Source organism: Rhinichthys klamathensis, unplaced genomic scaffold, assembly GCF_029890125.1.
Source record: "Rhinichthys klamathensis goyatoka isolate OS25496 unplaced genomic scaffold, OSU_Roscu_1.1 h1tg000595l_1, whole genome shotgun sequence".
In the NCBI taxonomy this organism is placed as follows: domain Eukaryota; kingdom Metazoa; phylum Chordata; class Actinopteri; order Cypriniformes; family Leuciscidae; genus Rhinichthys; species Rhinichthys klamathensis.
This window is the reverse complement of record NW_026607051.1, coordinates 2,277,589-2,298,320: the sequence shown is the minus strand read 5'-3', so window position 1 is coordinate 2,298,320 and position 20,732 is coordinate 2,277,589. Positions and strand designations below refer to the sequence as shown.

The 20,732-nt window shown below is 37.5% G+C and overlaps 1 protein-coding gene across 2 annotated transcripts in view; it reads left to right on the top strand.

The window, feature by feature from the left end:
• Nucleotides 1-20,732, top strand: part of sugt1 (SGT1 homolog, MIS12 kinetochore complex assembly cochaperone) — a 73,023-nt gene that overhangs the window by 19,034 nt on the left and 33,257 nt on the right. For both annotated transcript variants that reach the window (XM_056240390.1, XM_056240389.1), the window contains exon 3: nucleotides 7,924-8,014. In XM_056240390.1, the coding sequence (XP_056096365.1) occupies nucleotides 7,924-8,014 (91 nt within the window). The remainder of the gene's footprint in view (nucleotides 1-7,923; nucleotides 8,015-20,732) is intronic.

Genomic DNA, 20,732 nt, shown 5'->3' with positions numbered 1-20,732 from the left:
ACTTCTGCAACTAAAAAGTGCAAAGTGCCAAGCTTTGGCCAGCTTACATTTAATTCAAGTTTAAAATAAAACTTAAATAGAAGCTTTTACATTTAGCTTTAAAGTGCTGTAGTCAGATCAAACAAACAATTATGCTAAATGTGGTTTAAGGACTACTTCAGCTACCAGGTTGACTGTTGAAATGTGAACTCGACTGGGCATATTGAACTTCGTAAAAATATATACTAATGTCATAGAACCCTTGCGAAATTATTTTAAAAAGCCACCGCTACTGGTAACATCTATGGTTTAGATTGATTTGTTTAGATCCAGTGAAGTCGTTCATAGGCGTAATTTGCGGGTATCTCCAGTTAACTAGCAGACCATAAATTTATTTCGCTATTAAATAAGAGATCTGTTGTTTTTGAAATCAAGCTGAGCGCTCGTTGCCGCTGCTATCAGTGTCATGGATACAGTGTTCTCTCTCTGTGGCTCGCGCAGTCTTCACTCGGACGCGCGCTTCAATCTATCGCCGTTGTGGAGACTCCGGTAAAATCACAAAATAAAATGCTCACAAACGTGATGAACATATTCGGTTTTGATGAGAGAGAGAAAACACTATACGAGTGCGGTTTAGAACCCGTAACCTCTGACACGCTTGGCAAAAGATCTACAGAACTCAAACATAAGATCTGCGGATCGATGCATTTATTTACGGGTTGAGCAGAGAGGCTGCACAGTTTGACCAGCGGGCGGCAAGAACTTGCAATGTATAACTATTTATCAGACCGGCCCTCGCAGCCTCGAAACCTTTACAGTCTATGCTCGAAACACTACCGGACCACCGGTAAAAGTCCCGACTCACCCGATTGCCACTCCACCCGTGCACGCCATAAAAAAAATAAAAAAAAATCGATTTTTGGAATTCTATGAATCGATTCTGAATCGGTAAAGATTGAATCGCGATTCAAATGTGAATCGATTTTTTTGCACACCCCTAGTAGATTTCATTCTTGATACCTCCCTTTTGAGAGCCTCAGAATCAAAATGTAGGAAATTAGTGAGAGAAATATCAGTAAACCCAGATGAACAGAGAAGTGAGATGGTGGGAGCAGATGCAACAGAAATTTTTTTGCGAACACTATCAATTTTAGAGTTAAAGAAATGAAGAAAAGAATCACATAGCTGTTGAGAAACAGGCAAGGTGGTGGCAGCATCAACTTTAAGCAGTCTATTTATAGATTGAAACAAATGTCTGGGATTTCCTTGATTGTTTTCAATAGTCTGAGAGAAATAAGAAGATCTTTCAGTCTCAATTAATGCTCTGTAGTTACCCAGAAGATCCTTCCAAGCTAAATAATAACCATTCAAGCCAGTAAGACGCCATTTGCACTCCATTTTTCAAAACCATTTTTCGATTAGTGTGTATATATATATATATATATATATATATATATATATATATATATATATATATATATATATATATATATATATATATATATTAGGGCTGTCAGTTAAACGCGTTATTAACGGCGTTAACGCAAACCCATTTTAACGGCGTTAATTTTTTTATCGCACCATTAACGGTCTTTTTGGCCTAGCAAACTTTGTAGTTTTTTTCACATGCTTTTGCAACAGGACGCGGCATGCGCGGTGCTGCGCAATGAAACCCATTAATTTCAATGGCTTGCTCCGCGCGAGGACATTTTATTGCTTCGTCGACCAAAGCGCAAGCGGATCTAGCTAGACCGGAAACAAAACAACAGGCACGACGCCGCACACACTTGTTTAGGCTTGCGAGCCGGCCAAATAGTTGGTTAACGTTAAGTTTTGAGTGGATGACGACGAGTGCGAGACGCCGAAACGGATGCCAATAAGATTCTGAATGGAAAGTTTACTTTTAAAAAGTTGCCAAATGGTTCCTGTGAGGGACCAAGCAGTCAAGGAATGAGGGCCATAGAAATATTTCCAAAAAACATATATTTTACTGAATCCAGAAATCATATTCAAAAATATTCAAAAAGGAAACCAAAGTCCAAATAATCAATCAAAAGTTTAGGCCTATAAAAGAGATCAACAAAACAAACTAAACTCAAACAACTGAGTACATGTGAGAACAAACTAAACTGATCTACAAGTTAAACATCAGGGACACATTTATACCAACGGACTAGTCCATATTAACACATAAGGGAATACAAAAACAACAAACTTAACAATACAACACCAAAATCAATAACAAGACCAGTTACATAATTACACTATAATTAAGTGTATATCTTAACACAAATAATAAATCTAAAGAAAAGAACAAGCAATTGAAAAAGACAACACAAACAACAACTCCCCCCCCCCCCCCCCCCCCCCCCCCCACACACAATCATTCTTCTGGTTGGTAGCGGCAAGCGAAACTAAAATAGCAGTTGAAGCGGTATGCCGGTATGCCGGACCACCAACGGAACTGGCCGATCGATCACCAACTGAAAGCTCCAGCCATCCCCTCCTCAGCAACACAGCGGTAACTTAAACTCAAAGAAAGTAATTTTAATAAATGTGTGTACTGCACAACACCAACTAGATTGTGTGCACTTCAACCAGTTAATGATGTACTGCAACTCAAATAAATATCTTAATGAGAAATAAACAATGTCTGAATCTTATTGCCAAATAAATATATGAACAGAAACCATTGAAAGAACGAATGAAACGAAAGAATGTACAGGATAAATTCCAAGAAAATCTAAGTAATGGGTGTTTGTATGTATGTGCGTGCGCGACATTACCGCTCACTAATGTGTGGCTGCATCGGGGCCATCACAGTTCCATTGACAAGACCAAAGTGATCTGTGTGTTTTGTCGTTGTGAACTGAGCTATCATCATCGCAGCACGTCCAGTCTGAAATACCACTTGAAGCAAGCCAAGCACACACACACACACACACACACACACACACACACACAGCTGATGCGAATTCTCCGCCCCCTCGTCAATATCAGGACCTCGTCTTTATTTCTTTCACCCTTTTATTGATGGACAGTGTTACATTGAGAGATTATTTGCTCCAAGTGAGAATATTAGTGTGAAATTGAACACAGTATATGCCAATGTTGTTTTCATTAAAAAACATTTGCACAAAGCAAGCCGATCCACTTTTCCATGTTGATAAGAGCATTAAAATAAGAAAAAAATAATGGGACAAAAAGAAATCAAGAGACATTTAGAATAGATAAAAATGTGTGATTAATTGCGATTAATCACAAGTTAACTATGACATTAATGCGATTAATCGCAATTAAATATTTTAATCGTTTGACAGCACTAATATATATATATATATATATATATATATATATATATATATATATATATATATATATATATATATATATATACACACACTCACCTAAAGGATTTTTAGGAACACCATACTAATACTGTGTTTGACCCCCTTTCGCCTTCAGAACTGCCTTAATTCTACGTGGCATTGATTCAACAAGGTGCTGAAAGCATTCTTTAGAAATGTTGGCCCATATTGATAGGATAGCATCTTGCAGTTGATGGAGATTTGTGGGATGCACATCCAGGGCACGAAGCTCCCGTTCCACCACATCCCAAAGGTGCTCTATTGGGTTGAGATCTGGTGACTGTGGGGGCCATTTTAGTACAGTGAACTCATTGTCATGTTCAAGAAACCAATTTGAAATGATTCGAGCTTTGTGACATGGTGCATTATTCTGCTGGAAGTAGCCATCAGAGGATGGGTACATGGTGGCCATAAAGGGATGGACATGGTCAGAAACAATGCTCAGGTAGGCCGTGGCATTTAAACGATGCCCAATTGGCACTAAGGGGCCTAAAGTGTGCCAAGAAAACATTCCCCACACCATTACACCACCACCACCACCAGCCTGCACAGTGGTAACAAGGCATGATGGATCCATGTTCTCATTCTGTTTACGCCAAATTCTGACTCTACCATCTGAATGTCTCAACAGAAATCGAGACTCATCAGACCAGGCAACATTTTTCCAGTCTTCAACTGTCCAATTTTGGTGAGCTCTTGCAAATTGTAGCCTCTTTTTCCTATTTGTAGTGGAGATGAGTGGTACCCGGTGGGGTCTTCTGCTGTTGTAGCCCATCCGCCTCAAGGTTGTGCGTGTTGTGGCTTCACAAATGCTTTGCTGCATACCTCGGTTGTAACGAGTGGTTATTTCAGTCAAAGTTGCTCTCATATCAGCTTGAATCAGTCGGCCCATTCTCCTCTGACCTCTAGCATCAACAAGGCATTTTCGCCCACAGGACTGCCGCATACTGGATGTTTTTCCCTTTTCACACCATTCTTTGTAAACCCTAGAAATGGTTGTGCGTGAAAATCCCAGTAACTGAGCAGATTGTGAAATACTCAGACCGGCCCGTCTGGCACCAACAACCATGCCACGCTCAAAATTGTTTAAATCACCTTTCTTTCCCATTCTGACATTCAGTTTGGAGTTCAGGAGATTGTCTTGACCAGGACCACACCCCTAAATGCATTGAAGCAACGGCCATGTGATTGGTTGATTAGATAATTGCATTAATGAGAAATTGAACAGGTGTTCCTAATAATCCTTTAGGTGAGTGTGTGTGTGTATATATATATATATATATATATATATATATATATATATATATATATATATATATATATATATATATATATATATATATATATATATATATATATATATATTAGGGGTGGAACGGTACATGTATTCATATCGAACCGAAACGGTACGGGCGTCACGGTTCGGTGCACGAATTTACACGGAGAATACACGGTATAAAAATAAATAAAACTCGCGTGCAAATTAATTAATGTAGCCTAATGCGGAACTACCGTTAGATTACGCGGGTTCTTTAGGGACACATAATCTGTAGGCTACCATCGGGTTAGCTCTGAACGCGCGTTCACTTCAAACGTTGGCTTTATACGCGCGTCCTATTCGATTTGGACTAGCGTCGAACTAGAAGCGAATTTGACGCTCTATTCGTGTTTGGTGTGACCGCATAATGAAGGCTGCGATGTCAAGATTGAAATGCTGGACTGTGTGTGTGTGTGTGTGTGTGCGCGCGCGCGCGCGAGAGAGAGGCGAGATCGAACTGTGTGTGTGTGTGTGTGTGTGTGTGTGTGTGTGTGACAGAGAGAGAGAGAGAGAGGCGCGCGACCGAACAGTGGAAACATAAAAAAAACATACTGCGTAATTTTGTTCATACAGATCATTAAACCTGCAAAGTGTTTACTTGTATTTGTGTACACTCGCAATAAAACACAACATTGTGCACACTGTAAACTCTTGTCAAACTGTAACCTACAACTGTCACTCAACCAAAATCATACACACACACACACACACACACACACTGTTTTAAAAGAAAAACATATTTATCCGACTCCATTTCAAAACAGTCTGTGTTCCATCTTTTGGACATTCATCATATTGCATTGGTTTTCATTTGTCGTCCTCGGAGCACTAATCTTACATATTCTACATTGATTAAAAAAGAAAATCGAATTTGTTTTTAATGGTAGTATTATTTTAACAGAAATCAATTATTTATAATTCAGATGAGAATAATGTTACATTGTTAATTAATAATGTTAATTAAAATTAAGGAAAACAAATATATTGATCTGAAATATAGCAAATTAATTTTAAATTAATTCAGGTACAATTACCAAACATATCGCAAGGTCTTTTTGTCTTTTCATTAATTTAATTAATAAACTAATTAAATAAAACTATTGTCAGTGCACTACAAATAAACTGGTTCTATGCCTTTATACTGGGCTCGACATAAGCAATGGCCCGATGGCCCGGGGCCAGTAAAAGTGTATGTCGGGCTAGTTGATTGGCCAGTCACTTGCCCGCGCGGGCCAGTAACTGGCCATCAGATAAAACAAACAGCAAACGTCATACACAGTGGCGCGAAGAGTGTCAATGTTACTTCAGGTTATTTATAACGTGTTAAAATGTCAAAGAACTACGAGGCTAATACGAGAAAGAGTACCGAAACCCGGTATTAAACGGGACTGAATTTTGAAAGACCGCGCTGTATAGATAAGCTCGGACGTTATCGGTTCTGCTATCGGTACTGGAGAAATACACGTAGGCTATCATTTATTATTGCTATAAAGACTTTTTTTTTTTACCATCTCGCTGAGTCGCCAGCCATTTCTATAATAAAATTAAACCATTTGTCTGTGATGCATTTTTGCTATTCGCGCAGTCCAGAAGAGAGAGAGATCTCACGCGGTGCCACAACACGCACAACACCTGACGGAGGACAGAACTAAACATTCAAGTTATGGTTACACATTAGATCTGTGATATTAGTATGATTTTATTTTAGATTTCGGCTTCCAAAGATTATAGAATATATTTGAGGTAAAACCATTAAAAACTGCATTCTGTCTAGCGCAACTTCTTTCCCTTCGCAGCAGTACGCTGTCATTTCTCCTTAAAACTCAAACTTTAAGACAGAATCAGCACGATCGGTGATTGTTGTAAAATGCAGTATCTTCTGTTGCTAAATTGCGGGACGCTTTTAATAATAAAAAGAGCTATTAAAACTAAAAGCACAAAAATCTGCGCAAGAGATGCGGTTCCCAATGCGGCGCGCGCTCCGAAACAGATCGTAACGAGACAAGCAAATTATACTTTGGGCTTCATGTGCGCGTCTAAACGATCAAATGTACACAAAAATGTGTCAAAATGACTGGCTTGGAGATTCACTTAAACAGTTTATGTCTAAAATGGACGCAGTTATGGAAATAGTTGGGAGAAAATATGGTGCATCAGTAGACTATTAGATCTGCACTCGTTCTTAAAGGGGAAGCAGTCTAATAAACATGCTGACGATCACGCCATTACTGAGAATCAAACAACAAAAGGCAAAAAGAAAATCACTCTCAGCTCTCTTGAATGAATAACTTTAGCTTTAATAAGTAAGATGAGGAGACTGAGAAAAAAAGAGAGAGGGAGATGAGGAGAAAGCAGGTAGGCTATTGACAAATTTACTGCACACTGACATTTGGTTATTTTTGCATGTGTCCAGGGGCTCTCTCTTAATTCCTGAACTCCCTTCGCTGTTTTGATTAATCCTAATGTATACAATAAATACAGTTTAATGGAAAAGGGCTTTTCCTTATATTTCTTTCAGGGCCAGTCAAAATATAGAAGGGGCCAGCAAAACTATGATCTACTGGCCCCGGGGGCCAGTGGGGATTTTTTTTTATGTTGAGCCCTGTGGTTTATATAATAAAACTTATTTAAAAAATACAATGCCTTCTGCATTTTTGTTTTGCTTTTCCCTCCATTGTACCGAAATCGTACCGAACCGTGATGTCTGAACCGAGGTATGAACCGAACCGTGACTTCTGTGTACCGTTCCACCCCTAATATATATATATATATATATATATATATATATATATGGGGATGATTAGGAGGCCATGATGAACAGAGGCCAATGGGCAAATAGGGATCTATTGTTTCAAATCAAGAGCGTAAATTCAATTATGACATACATAATCGCGCTGAGTGTGAAAGACCCTTAATAGTTTTTTTTTTTTTTTTTTTATCACTTGGCACCAGTGTACAGGTACATTTGACATCACTAGAGTCTGGTGGTAAAATGCAAAAGTTTGATGCATATTTTATTTGCTCAAGTTTTCAATTGCACAATATTCAAAAAGTACTTGACCCAAGTGTGTATGTTTTTACTATAAGAGTGTTTTTGGGGTGACAGATAAGTTTATCCCCTTAATTTTTTGCAAATCTATAGTTCATCATCCAACACATCATTTTATCATACATATATAATTTAATACTCACAATATTAGAGAAAATAAATGTGGGTCAATGTGTTTGTGTATATAATTTCTCTGTCTTGTCTTACAGGAGCTAAATGAGGCATTGGGAGAGAAAGCTGAAATTGCTGAATGGCTCTGTCAGCGGGCTTATGCCTATATACTATTGAAAGAGTACACTAGTAAGCACTCCTTTACTTGTCTATTTTTTTACTTGCATGCTATTGAAAGACTACAGAATACAATTCTGCAGAATTAAGCACTCATTTATCTATATACTAAAATCTTTGCTTAAATAGCCTAGTATCGCTGATTAGGGCTGGGTATTTACCAAGCGTGCCACACAAGTCCTGAAATCATCTCGATCGCCCCTAGGTGGCTGGATGCAGTATAGGTCATAAGCCCTCTCCATGTAATGTAATGGGACATGAGACAAACTGAACAATCAAATTACACTTTAAATAATTTTTTCCAAAGATGGTTTTTAGTCATTTTAGGTGGTTTTTAGTCATTTTAGGCAGTTTTTATCACGCTGATGTAAGTTTTTTATAAAATAAGTTTGGTTTTAGTTATTCATTTATTTGATGTTATAAAAACGTATGTGACGTCATGATTGACAGCTTCTTTGAGTGAAGTAGTCACTGAGGCACCGACTTTTTTTCTGTATCTTCAGGTTGAAGCTTAAACTATAATTTCTACATTTCCATAACTGTTTATTTCACATAATGAGTTGTTCTGCAGTAAACTGTACTAACCGGCCTAAGAGATCCGATGGACCTTTGAATTTTTTTTCGGTAAGTTAAATTTATAAGCTAATTAGAACATAAATGTTATGGGCCAGCTAGCTAAAAGACAACAACCGTCTATGGGCAGGACCTTGATATCACGGCTCCACTTCACACTCATTACTGCGCAGATTCAAGACTCAAGATGTCAGCGCCATATTGGGACATTGGCTGCTTTACTTACTACAAATGGAAGAAAGTGAAGGTGCATCCTCCATCTTAATTTACGGTCTATGGTATTAACCCAGGTTCATCGATTGGTTCAGATTCACAAGATCTTGATTTAAATAGGTAAAGTTCATAAGATCCAGTGAGAAGCATTCCACTTGGGTGACTTCTCCGATACAAACCACAAATCAAAATCCTCATGAATGAAACTAGATTAAAGCCAAATGAAACAGCGCTGACATTCTCAACAACACTGATGTGGGAAACAGGAGAAACATTGAGCCACAATTATATAGTTAGAAAGCTTTTCAACATTTACCATGATTTACCAGGGGTGTAACGCAAATCACGATTCTGAACTCACAATACGATATGATATTTTAAGCCAAGATAAAGTTTATTTTTTATTTTTTACTCTTTTATTATTATTATTGTATTATTATCAGGACCAACTATCATTCCCCCATTGCCTTATTATACATTATATTCAACATTTTATATAGTCGTTTTACCCTTATGTACTGGTACTCCGTTTTGATTTTTAAGTTGTCGGAAATATGTGACCCTGGATCACAAAACCAGTCTTGTGGGTATATTTGGGTATATTTGTATTATATATAATATAATATATTATATTATACGGGTATAATTGTGGCAATAGCGTAGCCTGGGTTTCCCCATACTGCCTTGCCGCAGCGCGATTTTATTCACGCTGCTAGGTAGTCGGGATACCATGGACCAAATTTTCGCCTCATCTAGGGAACCAATCACAGAACGGGGAGGGAGCAGCAAGACGACGACGTCTATGCGACACACCGAAGCAGTTTGTTTATAGCTATGGATCCAACATGGCAGCAGACGCGAAGTTACCTTTCGATGTAGCCTTACGGCCGTTTCACACCGCAAGCGTGAGCGGCACTTGAGCAGCGCGTCAGCGTAACTACATCGTCACTGCAGCTGCGCGAGAGTATTCACACTGGAAGCGTTTGTACAGTGTCACAGCAGCGGCTCCAAAGCTACATATATAAGCGAGCAATTCTTTACAAAGACAACTATACATTTGTTTTTAGAAGTTGGTAATTTATAACATTGATAGTCTTGAAAGTTTGTAATGGGGAGGTGTACAACATTCGCATATTAATGTTAAACAACAAAACAACCCAGAAAATGGCTCCAATCTATTCGTTTCAGTCATACTTTCGATATGTTTACAAGACTGCAACTCTGCGGATAAAAAACAAAACACACAAATAAACCACACACTCGGGTTTGATTTGGGTTGTGCTAGCCTATGTAGCTGTCTGTGTGTTACATAAACTAAAAGAACGTTTATATATATTTTCTGGCTAGTTTACTTTAGTTTTTTTTTATATAATACAGATACACAACTTTCACCCAAACTGAATAATTAAAAACAAGTTTTTACCGGGTAGCCTAAATCTTCTATAAGTCTTTATTTTCTTTTATTTGCCTACTCAAGTTCTTGTTAAAACTCACTAGACATGCTTATTCTGTGCATTTTGGGCACTTTTTGTGTGAAATCATATTTATTTTTGTCCATCAAAAGTGTGCTTTCACTTTAATTGAGCGTGAGCAGAGCAGCAAAAACAGATTCGACGCCGAAACCCCCGCTTCACTGCTGCTCACTCGCCGCTCCTGCTCGACTCTCACGTGCTGCTCCTGCTCCCGGTGTGAATGGACTCATTGATTAACATGCACGCCGAAAAAAATACACGCCGTCTCACGCATGCGGTGTGAAACGGCCGTTAGATACACGCCATCGTGTACACATAAATCTCTGACCCATCGTCTTCTTCCTCGTCTAATTTCTGTCGCTCTACATACGTCATCTGGTATAATTGAAACGATTGGCTATGAGCTACGTACAGGCGCATTTGATAGACATTCTTAGCACCCAATAAACGGCTCTGGACATTCGTAAACCACGCCTCAAATACGAGAAAATGAACATGTGGTTCCCAGACCCAAGTCTCAATGAGACTTGGGTCTGACGTTAGCCAGGCTAGCAATAGCGGGTATATTTGATAGCCAACAATACAATGTATGGGTCAAATTATCCATTTTTCTTGTATGCCAAAAATCATTAGGATATTAACTAAAGATCATGTTCCATTAATATATTTTGTAAATTTCCTACTGTAAATATATACAATTTTTGTGAGTGAATTCAGCACAATCGCGAAGATAAATGGATAACTTTAAAGGGTTAGTTCACCCCAAAATGAAAATTCTGTCAGTAATTACTCACCCTCATGTTGTTCCAACCCCGTAAGACTTTCGTTCATCTTCGGAACACAAATTAAGATATTTTTTATTAAATCTGAGAGCTGGATCACTCCTCCATAGGCTTCTTAAGGGATCGAAACTGGCCGGCCCAAAAGTTATGAAAGACATTGTTAAAATAGTCTGAGTGACTACAGTGGCTCAATCTTAAGTTTATCAAGCGACGAGAATACTTTTTGTGCGCAAAAAACAAACAAAAATAACGACTTTATTCAACTATTCATTTCCTTCTCTGTGGGGCATGAGATTTCACGTAGTGAAACTACGCAAAGCTTCTAGGTTGCATGTCACACGTAAGCTCAGTGTAGTTGAATAAAGTCGTTATTTTTGTTTGTTTTTTGAGCACAAAAAGTATTCTCGTCGCTTGATAAACTTAAGATTGAGCCACTGTAGTCACTCTGACTATTTTAACGATGTCTTTCATAACTTTTGGGCCGGCCAGTTTCGATCCCTTAAGAAGCCTATGGAGGAGTGATCCAGCTCTCAGATTTAATAAAAAATATCTTAATTTGTGTTCCGAAGATGAATGAAAGTCTTACGGGGTTGGAACAACATGAGGGTGAGTAATTACTGACAGAATTTTCATTTTGGGGTGAACTAACCCTTTAAAGGCGATTTTCCCAATGTTTCGATTTTTTTGCACCCTCAGAATCCAGATTTTCAAATAGTTGTATCTCGGCCAAATATTGTCCTACCTAACAAACCATACATTAATGGAAAGCTTATTTATTCAGCTTTCAGATGATGTATACATCTCAATTTAAAAAAAAAAATACCCATGTGACTGTTGTTTTGGTCCAGGGTCACATATTAGGTACCGTATTTTCCGCACTATAAGGCGCACTTAACCCTCTGGGATAGACAATCACGCCGGCGTGATCTGCTCGCTTTTTTTCTTATCAGTGCAAAAGAGACTCAAAATACTCGGTTGATTTTGATTTTACATATAAGTGTTATACATCATTAGATCCTGTTAAGTTTCTATTTTTTTTGTGGATACTCACAATAAAAACAAATTGTTGTGCTTTTCACCAAATAAAGAAAAACAAACATGATGCAAGTTCTGCGTTCTCTCTGTCAGTGAAGTCCATTCTGAAACGCGTCCTAAGATTAACTGTAACTCCGCGATTACTTGTCACACAGGCACGAGAGATTTTTCTTTATGAAGCTTGAATTCTCTTCTTTTAAATGAAGTGATTTATATAAAAAACAAATATTCTCAGTTTATGCAATCTGTATGAAAAGAGAGTGCTGTCAGTATTTTTTTCCCCAGCTCATTACACTTCATTACGCGTTAATCTGACACGCCCACGGAGGACGCGCGCTATTCAAACGCAAATGTCGAGGCAAGCCATGACAATGCCCACATCAGCCGTTCCACCGCGGCGGTAAAATGTGTGGTGTATTTGCTGCCTTTTACCGCTAAGAGGCGCTACAATCATAGACTCTGAAAAGTGTTCGTTTATTCTCTCTAATGCGTAATCTCCTTCCGCAGATATGCTGGCTGATTCAGAGCGATTGAAAGCTGGTAGCAGATGAATTCAACAAGTGAAATGTAGTTAAAATAATTCATAATCACAATACTGAAATTAGGCTACTGAAATGTAATTGAATAAATAATGAAAACATTTCAACATAAAACATTCCAATAAAAACATTTAGGCCACATCAAAGAGGCTTTACGACTTTATCAGCGTACAGAAGGTAGCTCAGTGATCAACGCAGCAACACGAGCTTCGAGGAGCTTCAATCGACCCGAGATCGAATCTCAATGTAGCATAGGCCTACATGTTGTTAACCGATGTTGTCCTACAGCGTCTATATTTTACCACCTTCATGCTTAAATAGGTAACTGTTTATAACTGTTTACTTATTTAAAGTCAAGAGTTTTGTTTGATTATCATTACAACATAAATTTGCTACATTCCTGTAGAACCGCAGCCGCTGCACAAACGACAAAAACTGATGAAGGAAGATTGTCAGCCGATTGCATCAGAAAATGAAAATGAAGAAGCTCGTCTTTAGTCTGCTAAATTATTGTGTAATGTAAAAGAACACTAAAATTACTTAAGTTTGAAACCAATTTCGGACATTTCAAGGTTTAAATAGTGTCGGGACAGTTTTTTTAAATTTAAAACATGGGTTGCATCGGGTTTAGAGTTTATTTCTTTTGCGATGCAAAATAAGAAACACTAGGCTAATCTTATTCTTGCGACATTTTAAATTTGTATTGCCAAAGAAATTACAGCTAAATTAAACAATTAAAACCGTACAAAACGAAAATTGTCCAAAGAAACATAATTAAATTAAAAACATGCGTTTTTCTTTGCCTCTCTCGAGCTGGATCTCTTTTTAACAAGTTTATTTAAACTTTAAACTTCAATTGAAATTTTGTGTGAAAAAAAACTTAAAATAGGCTACAATAAATAAACTACAATATTTATAATTTAATAAGATATGGGGCCTACATTTGGACACAGATTTATCCTTTCAATAATTTTGCCTGCTCATCAGGCTGGCTATCTGACACTCTCCATATGAAAGAGGAACATTAACACCTTTGTCCAGCAACTGTCCCTCCAACCCCCCACAGGCTATCGGAGTCTGAGGCTGACTTAACACAAAGAGAAGTCGCAATTCACACTTAACCCCCTGGGGTCGGCTATCGCGCCGGCGCGATTGTCTCGCTTTTTTTCTTATCAGTGTAAAAGAGACTCAAAATACTCGGTTAATTTTGATCTTACATATAAGTGTTGTACATCATTAGATCCTGTTAAGTTTCTATTTTTTTTGTGGATACTCACAATAAAAACAAAGTGTTGTGCTTTTCACCAAATAAAGAAAAACAAACATGATGCGAGTTCTGCGTTCTCTCTGTCAGTGAAGTCCATTCTGAAACGCGTCCTAAGATTAACTGTAACTCCGCGATTACTTGTCACACAGGCACGAGAGGTTTTTCTTTATGAAGCTTAAATTCTCTTCTTTTAAATGAAGTAATTTATATAAAAAACAAATATTCTCAGTTTATGCAATCTGTATGAAAAGAGAGTGCTGTCAGTATTTTTTCCCCCAGCTCATTACACTTCATTACGCGTTAATCTGACACGCCCACGGAGGACGCGCGCTATTCAAACGCAAATGTCGAGGCAAGCCATGACAATGCCCACATCAGCCGTTCCACCGCGGCGGTAAAATGTGTGGTGTATTTGCTGCCTATTACCGCTAAGAGGCGCTACAATCATAGACTCTGAAAAGTGTTCGTTTATTCCGGTTTATTCTCTCTAATGTGTAATCTGCTGCCGCACCGCGCTGATTCAGAGCGATTGAAAGCTGGTAGCAGAAGAATTCAACAAGTGAAATGTAGTTAAAATAATTCATAATCACAATACTGAAAGTAGGCTACTGAAATGTAATTGAATAAATAATGAAAACATTTCAACATAAAACATTGCAATAAAAACATTTAGGCTACATGAATGAGGCTTTACAACTTTATCAGCGTACAGACGGTAGCTCAGTGATCAACGCAACGACACGAGCTTCGAGGAGCTTCATTCGACCCGAGATCGAATCTCAATGTAGCATACATGTTGTTAACCGATGTTGTCCTACGTTTATATTTTCCCACCTTGATGCTTAAATAGGTAACTGTTTATATCTGTTTACTTATTTAAAGTCAAGAGTTTTGTTTGATTATCATTACAACATAAATTTGCTACATTCCTGTAGAACCGCAGCCGCTGCACAAACGACAAAAACTGATGAAGAAAGATTGTCAGCCGATTGCATCAGAAAATGAAAATGAAGAAGCTCGTCTTTAGTCTGCTAAATTATTGTGTAATGTAAAAGAACACTAAAATTACTTAAGTTTGAAACCAAGTTCGAACATTTCAAGGTTTAAATTTTTTAATTTAAAACAGGGTTGCATCTTGTTTAGAGTTTATTTCTTTTGCGATGCAAAATAAGAAACACTAGGCTAATCTTATTCTTGCGACATTTTAAATTTGTATTGCCAAAGAAATTACAGCTAAATTAAACAATTAAAACAGTAGGCCTACAAAACGAAAATTGTCCAAAGAAACATAATTAAATTAAAAACATGCGTTTCTCTTTGCCTCTCTCGCGCTGGATCTCTTTTTAACAAGTTTATTTAGTCTCCCTCGCTGCGCGCGCGGGTCTCTCTCTCGAAATTAAACATTTCAGGGTAAAAACACATCATACAGCTGATCATACAGCTGAAAAAATTATTTAACCTTTAATTGTTGCTTCAAAGACACAGCATGCCTTGTTGAATTCACCTTACAATAACTTCAATTGAAATTTGTGTGAAAAAAACTTTAAATAGGCTACAATAAATAAACTACAATATTTATAATTTAATAAGATATGGGGTCTACATTTGGACACAGATTTATCCTTACAATAATTTTGCCTGCTCATCAGGCTGGCTATCCGACACTCTCCATATGAAAGAGGAACATTAACACCTTTGCGAGCGAGATTTTCACCCTTGTCTTGTCATTTTCTCATTGGGAAGCGCTTACATTGCATGTTTGAGTAGATCCTCTGTAGGCCTATACTGTTTTTGTCGTTAGCCTATATGAATACAAGTTTACAGTTTTGAACGATGTAAGCCTACTCTACTCTTATCTGTATGACCAAAAAATTACGGGGGGGGGATTAAAATAATTCAGCAGAAGCAGGGATGTTTAGACCAGAAGGAAATCCTAGTCCCCCCTGCCAAATCACACTTTACTTAAAACCATGTTTTTAAAAACTCTAGGTTGTAGGGAACAGACCTCTCTGCCATGCGCGCGCATGGTTTGGAGCACAATATCTGTCTCGCATGCACGCTCGCTCTAGATAGATTACGGGATATTTTAACTAATTTGCGGTATAACTAGTCGATCACGAGTGGCTCAACAGGTAGATCTATAGATAAACTATATCTTTTAGGAATTTGACCGACCGGGTTGACACTTCAGCGTGAGAAATCGGGGGTGTGGCGTGAGAGCGTGAGATTTGGGTCAATTGCGTGAGTAGCCTACTCTCACGCTCAATGCGTGAGAGTTGGCAGCCCTGAAAAAAAAAAAAAAAAAATATATATATATATATATATATGCTATATATAATTAATTTTTTTACATAACTGCTTTTGAAATTACGATTGGTAGCCTATTATTATACAGATCAGTGTTAATTTCGTTGACGAAAATAACGACGAAAATTATTCGTCAACGACATTTTTTCACAGACGAAAACGAGACGATAACTAAATAAAACCTAGTTTTGAATGACAAAGACTATGACGAAAATCTATTGACATTTTCGTCAACGAATAAAAACTAGACGAAAATAGGCGCGTTTCCATTACAGATTTGCGCAAAACTTTTGCGATTTTTTCTAAATGTCGATAAAAAACTATTGCGAAATGACGGCGTTTCCATTAACTGATGTTATGCGACTTTTTCCCCTCTCGCGATAAGTCATTTAAACATCAACGGGTAGGTTTATAGCCTATATCCCTATATCACAGCCACCGCACCACCACACTAGACATTAGTATTAATAGAAGGAGACGTGGTGTGTTATCCAAGCATTAATGGCAGGGAAAGACCCGTATACTGCGAACGGCATAAGGAGTTTCTGGGTGTTTCTCCCTCATTTCTGCTCCGAGGTCTGATTGTGGCATTTCTTTGAGGTTTAGAATCCAGTATTCCTGTAGCCTATTGTTTCTTTTATGAATTTAATAAAGAACTCTGTCCAAACGGTCAGTGTACATTTGTGTCCATTCGTTTTTCCTTATTTAACCCGTATTGCAAAACGAAAAATGAACGGTGGTTGTTTTTTTTTAAATGCAAAGTTGAACACCAATTTTTTTTTTTTAAATTTAAACTGTACACAAATGCTGCGAAAAAAAAAAAAAATCGACTAAATTTCAGATGTTTGTTTATGACTTTTTGCCCCTTTACTAAACATTTAAAATATTCCCAACTTAATACAATTTTTTTTTAGATTTTAATGGTTTTCTAAGGCCAAATTAGAACCTGAAAATTATATTTTTCCCGCAGTGCTGAATGAGAAGAGCCATATTTAGGCCTATGTCTCTGGAACCACAGCCTTACAGAAAGGTGATTTAGGTGAGTTATAGGCTAATGATAATAAATGTGTCTGAAAGAATAACGAGGCATTTTAATTTTATTAATAAACTATTGTTTTCTAAATCTCCGCTGAGGCGCGCCGCGCGAATGCACCTTTAGAGAGAAATGCACCTTTCATACGGATTACATAATCAGAAGGTATTAGCTTTCGATTCGAATTTGTTCGTTTTAAAGTGGACATTTCAAGCTTTAGCTTTTTTCACGGAGATCATGAAAGCGCGCATGATTGTTTTATTTTATTTTACAAAAGCACAACGTTTTCTTGTTATTTTGAGTTTACACAAATAAAAGCATAGTTGCGAATAATGTATTATTATTTTCTGTATGACCAGAAATTATAGAGTATTTTAAGTTGTTTTCACTGTTGATAGGAAAACGCAAGTGTTCGCGCCCGCGTCTCCCTGCCTGCAGCGCGCTCATACTCCCCACAAACACTTGGATATGCGTCAAAATCTTGTGTTTCTTTGTGATAATCTTAGCCATGTATTATTATTGTCTAACCATTATGAATGACATTTGACGAATTGCTTTGTTCCTTTTTTTGGATAAAAGCATCTTCTAAATATGTAGCCTAATAAATGTTATAATAATGATGATAATTATTAGCCCATTATTATTTGCGTATACCACGGGACCCCAAACACACCGCGTCTTCTAAGTCAGGTGACTGTAAATGCGCAAAAACTGTTTCCATTGCAGTTTTGCGAAATATTCCTTTTTCGAATTGCCTGAAAAACCTCCTCATGCGAGCGTAAAAACTTTTTTGCGATAAATGGGAGTTTTTGCGAAATTGACGTGTTTCCATTGAGCGTAATTTCAATTCGCAATTTCAATTTGCGCAATTTGAAGGGTAATGGAAACGCGGCTAATGTTAGATAGTGACGATTTGGGAAGCGATCCGTCAGAACTGATGTCCTGCGTGTGTGGTAGATGCGCACATTTGTAGGCTACTGTAACGTGATCTACCCCGCGGTCATAAAACGTTAAAAAATGTGAATGTCTGGGAGAATGAGTAGGGCAGACATATAGATCTCTGAATAAGAGTGACGATGCAAAAAAGAGCTCTATTCGGTGCGGTTTTCTGTGCGCACACACCTAACCCGAAGCGTGCAGTCATGCACAATACACCTACAGCGCGCGAGTAGGCTACTGAATTGAGCTCTCTTTCGTGTCTGAATGGAGAAATACACAACAGTATGTCTAAATGTCCTTTTTGGAGAGTATTCATGTAAACTATGCTGGTTATGTCTTAAACTGTGAGTGTGTCGGATGTGCATCAGTGCAATTGTATCCGCATGTCATTGGACATGATCCGACGTCTTAAAGTGACAGTGGCAATAAACCTAATGCGGTCCGTGTCCTTAATTTTGATCAAGCAACAAAAGAAAAAGAGAAAAGCATTCACTGCTCGTTAATAGCTTTAATAAGGAGGATTAATTATATTTAATTCATACAAATAAATATGTCTGCTTGAAAGAATAAAGAATGATGTGTAAGTAGTTATAAGGAATGAATATATCATTCATTGTAAAGAAGACTGTGTTGTACTTTAGGAAAAGTGGTTTTATTTCATTTTAAGATATTTTTTAAGTAACAGCAGTTAAATCTGTATCTGTATTGCATGTTCAAACTTAAAAATCATTCATATTAATAGGTTAATAGATGTTTTCTCCGGGAGTATATGGGTTTGGAAATTTTAGAGAAATTCTAAATTAACGCATTACAATTGAACTAAACCCATTATATTTTAGTCGACTAAATCTACTGTAGATTTAGTCGACTAAAATGTTATTGTATTTCGTCGACTAAAACTAGACTAAAACTAAAACAATTCAGATGACTAAAATATGACTAAAACTAAATGGCATTTTAGTCAAAAGACTAAGACTAAAACTAAATCAAAATGTGCTGACAAAATTAACACTGATACAGATGCAAAGTCGTTCTGTTGGATACTATTTTTTTCCTTAGTGTAAAATGGAAATGCATGATAATTGTATTTTATAAATATAAGCAAAAAAAAACTGTATGGTGTATAGGGTTGGGTATCGTTTGGGTTTTATCCGATTCCAGTACCTACTCGGTATTTTTTAAACGGTTCCGGTGCTTAAACGGTTCTTAAATCGGTACTTAAGAAAATGAAACCGCACACACTTTATCAAAAAATAATACCCTTTAATTTACAGGGCCAAACTGGACACAATATTAACTTAAATCTTTAAACAATATAAATACAAGTAACATATGGTAATAATAAAACCAATATAAAATAAAAATTCATATTTACATAATATCAAATGAAACAATATTGTATCAAACAATGTAATAATACTGGAGATTAATAGAGATTACTAGCAGGCAGAGCTGCCAACTCTCACGCATTGACCGTGAGACTCACGCAAATGACCCTTTTCACACAGAAAAATCGCGGACAAAGAGGACAGACAAGACAGAGAAGGTTACTTTTGATATGGAACAAATCCACAGCTGTCAGATTCTGTCAATATTTTTACGAGATTCACACAATAAATAACGTTTTGGCTCTTTGAAATGCGACAGATCGCTGTAGCGCGTCAGTTCAAACGGCACGTGATACAGCAGCCTACAAATACAAATCCACTGCTTCTTAGCTACGCAGCGTTGAGTGAACCTATGAAAGAGAACATCTCTGGTTGGTGTAACATATCTCTCAATAGGGAACGGGACGCTGCCAAGCTCCTCGCGCTGCCGACCAGCTTCCTTTTTCGGCAGAGAAATCTGAGGAGCAGATGGCGCGCGCGCGCCAACATAGTATGACGACGTAAGTGCGTCGATGCGGCGCCCGCGCCATCAGCCAATGAATTGGCTTGATTCTATATGGGATTCAGACTATCGGCAGATCGGTACACCCAGAGGGCGTTCTGACACGTAATTTTACACGTGAAATGCAGCCAAACCTTGTGAGTAGAGATGGGATTTATGGCTCTTTGAGGAGATCCGGATCTTTGCGATCCGTTCCTTTCAAAGAGCCGTTCAAAAGAACGGCTCTTTTGGCTCTTTTTAAATATTTAGTCAGTTTAAAGAAGCCAGCTTGGGGGAATCTCAGTTTATCCTGGAAATAATCACTGGGAGGAATGATGAGGTGAGATTTGTAGTCAATTAATTAAAACTCAGATATCACACACCAATATCTGAGTTTGAATTATTCTGAAATATTGATTATTACCTCATTTGTCATGTGTGGACTATATTCCATAGGGTTGCACAACATCCCTCTGCTTAGAAAGTGATATCACTATTTTGGATTTACCTTTAGTACAAAGTATGTGTATGTGTAAAGCTATGTTGACTTATGTTATTCATACAATACCACAAGAACATTTTGATAAAAAACAAAAACTATTTAAAGTTGTAAATATATACTGTAGATACAATAACATGAACACAAAATGTAATGTAAATAAATACAAAGCAGTTCCTTTGTATTTATTTACAAAGGAACT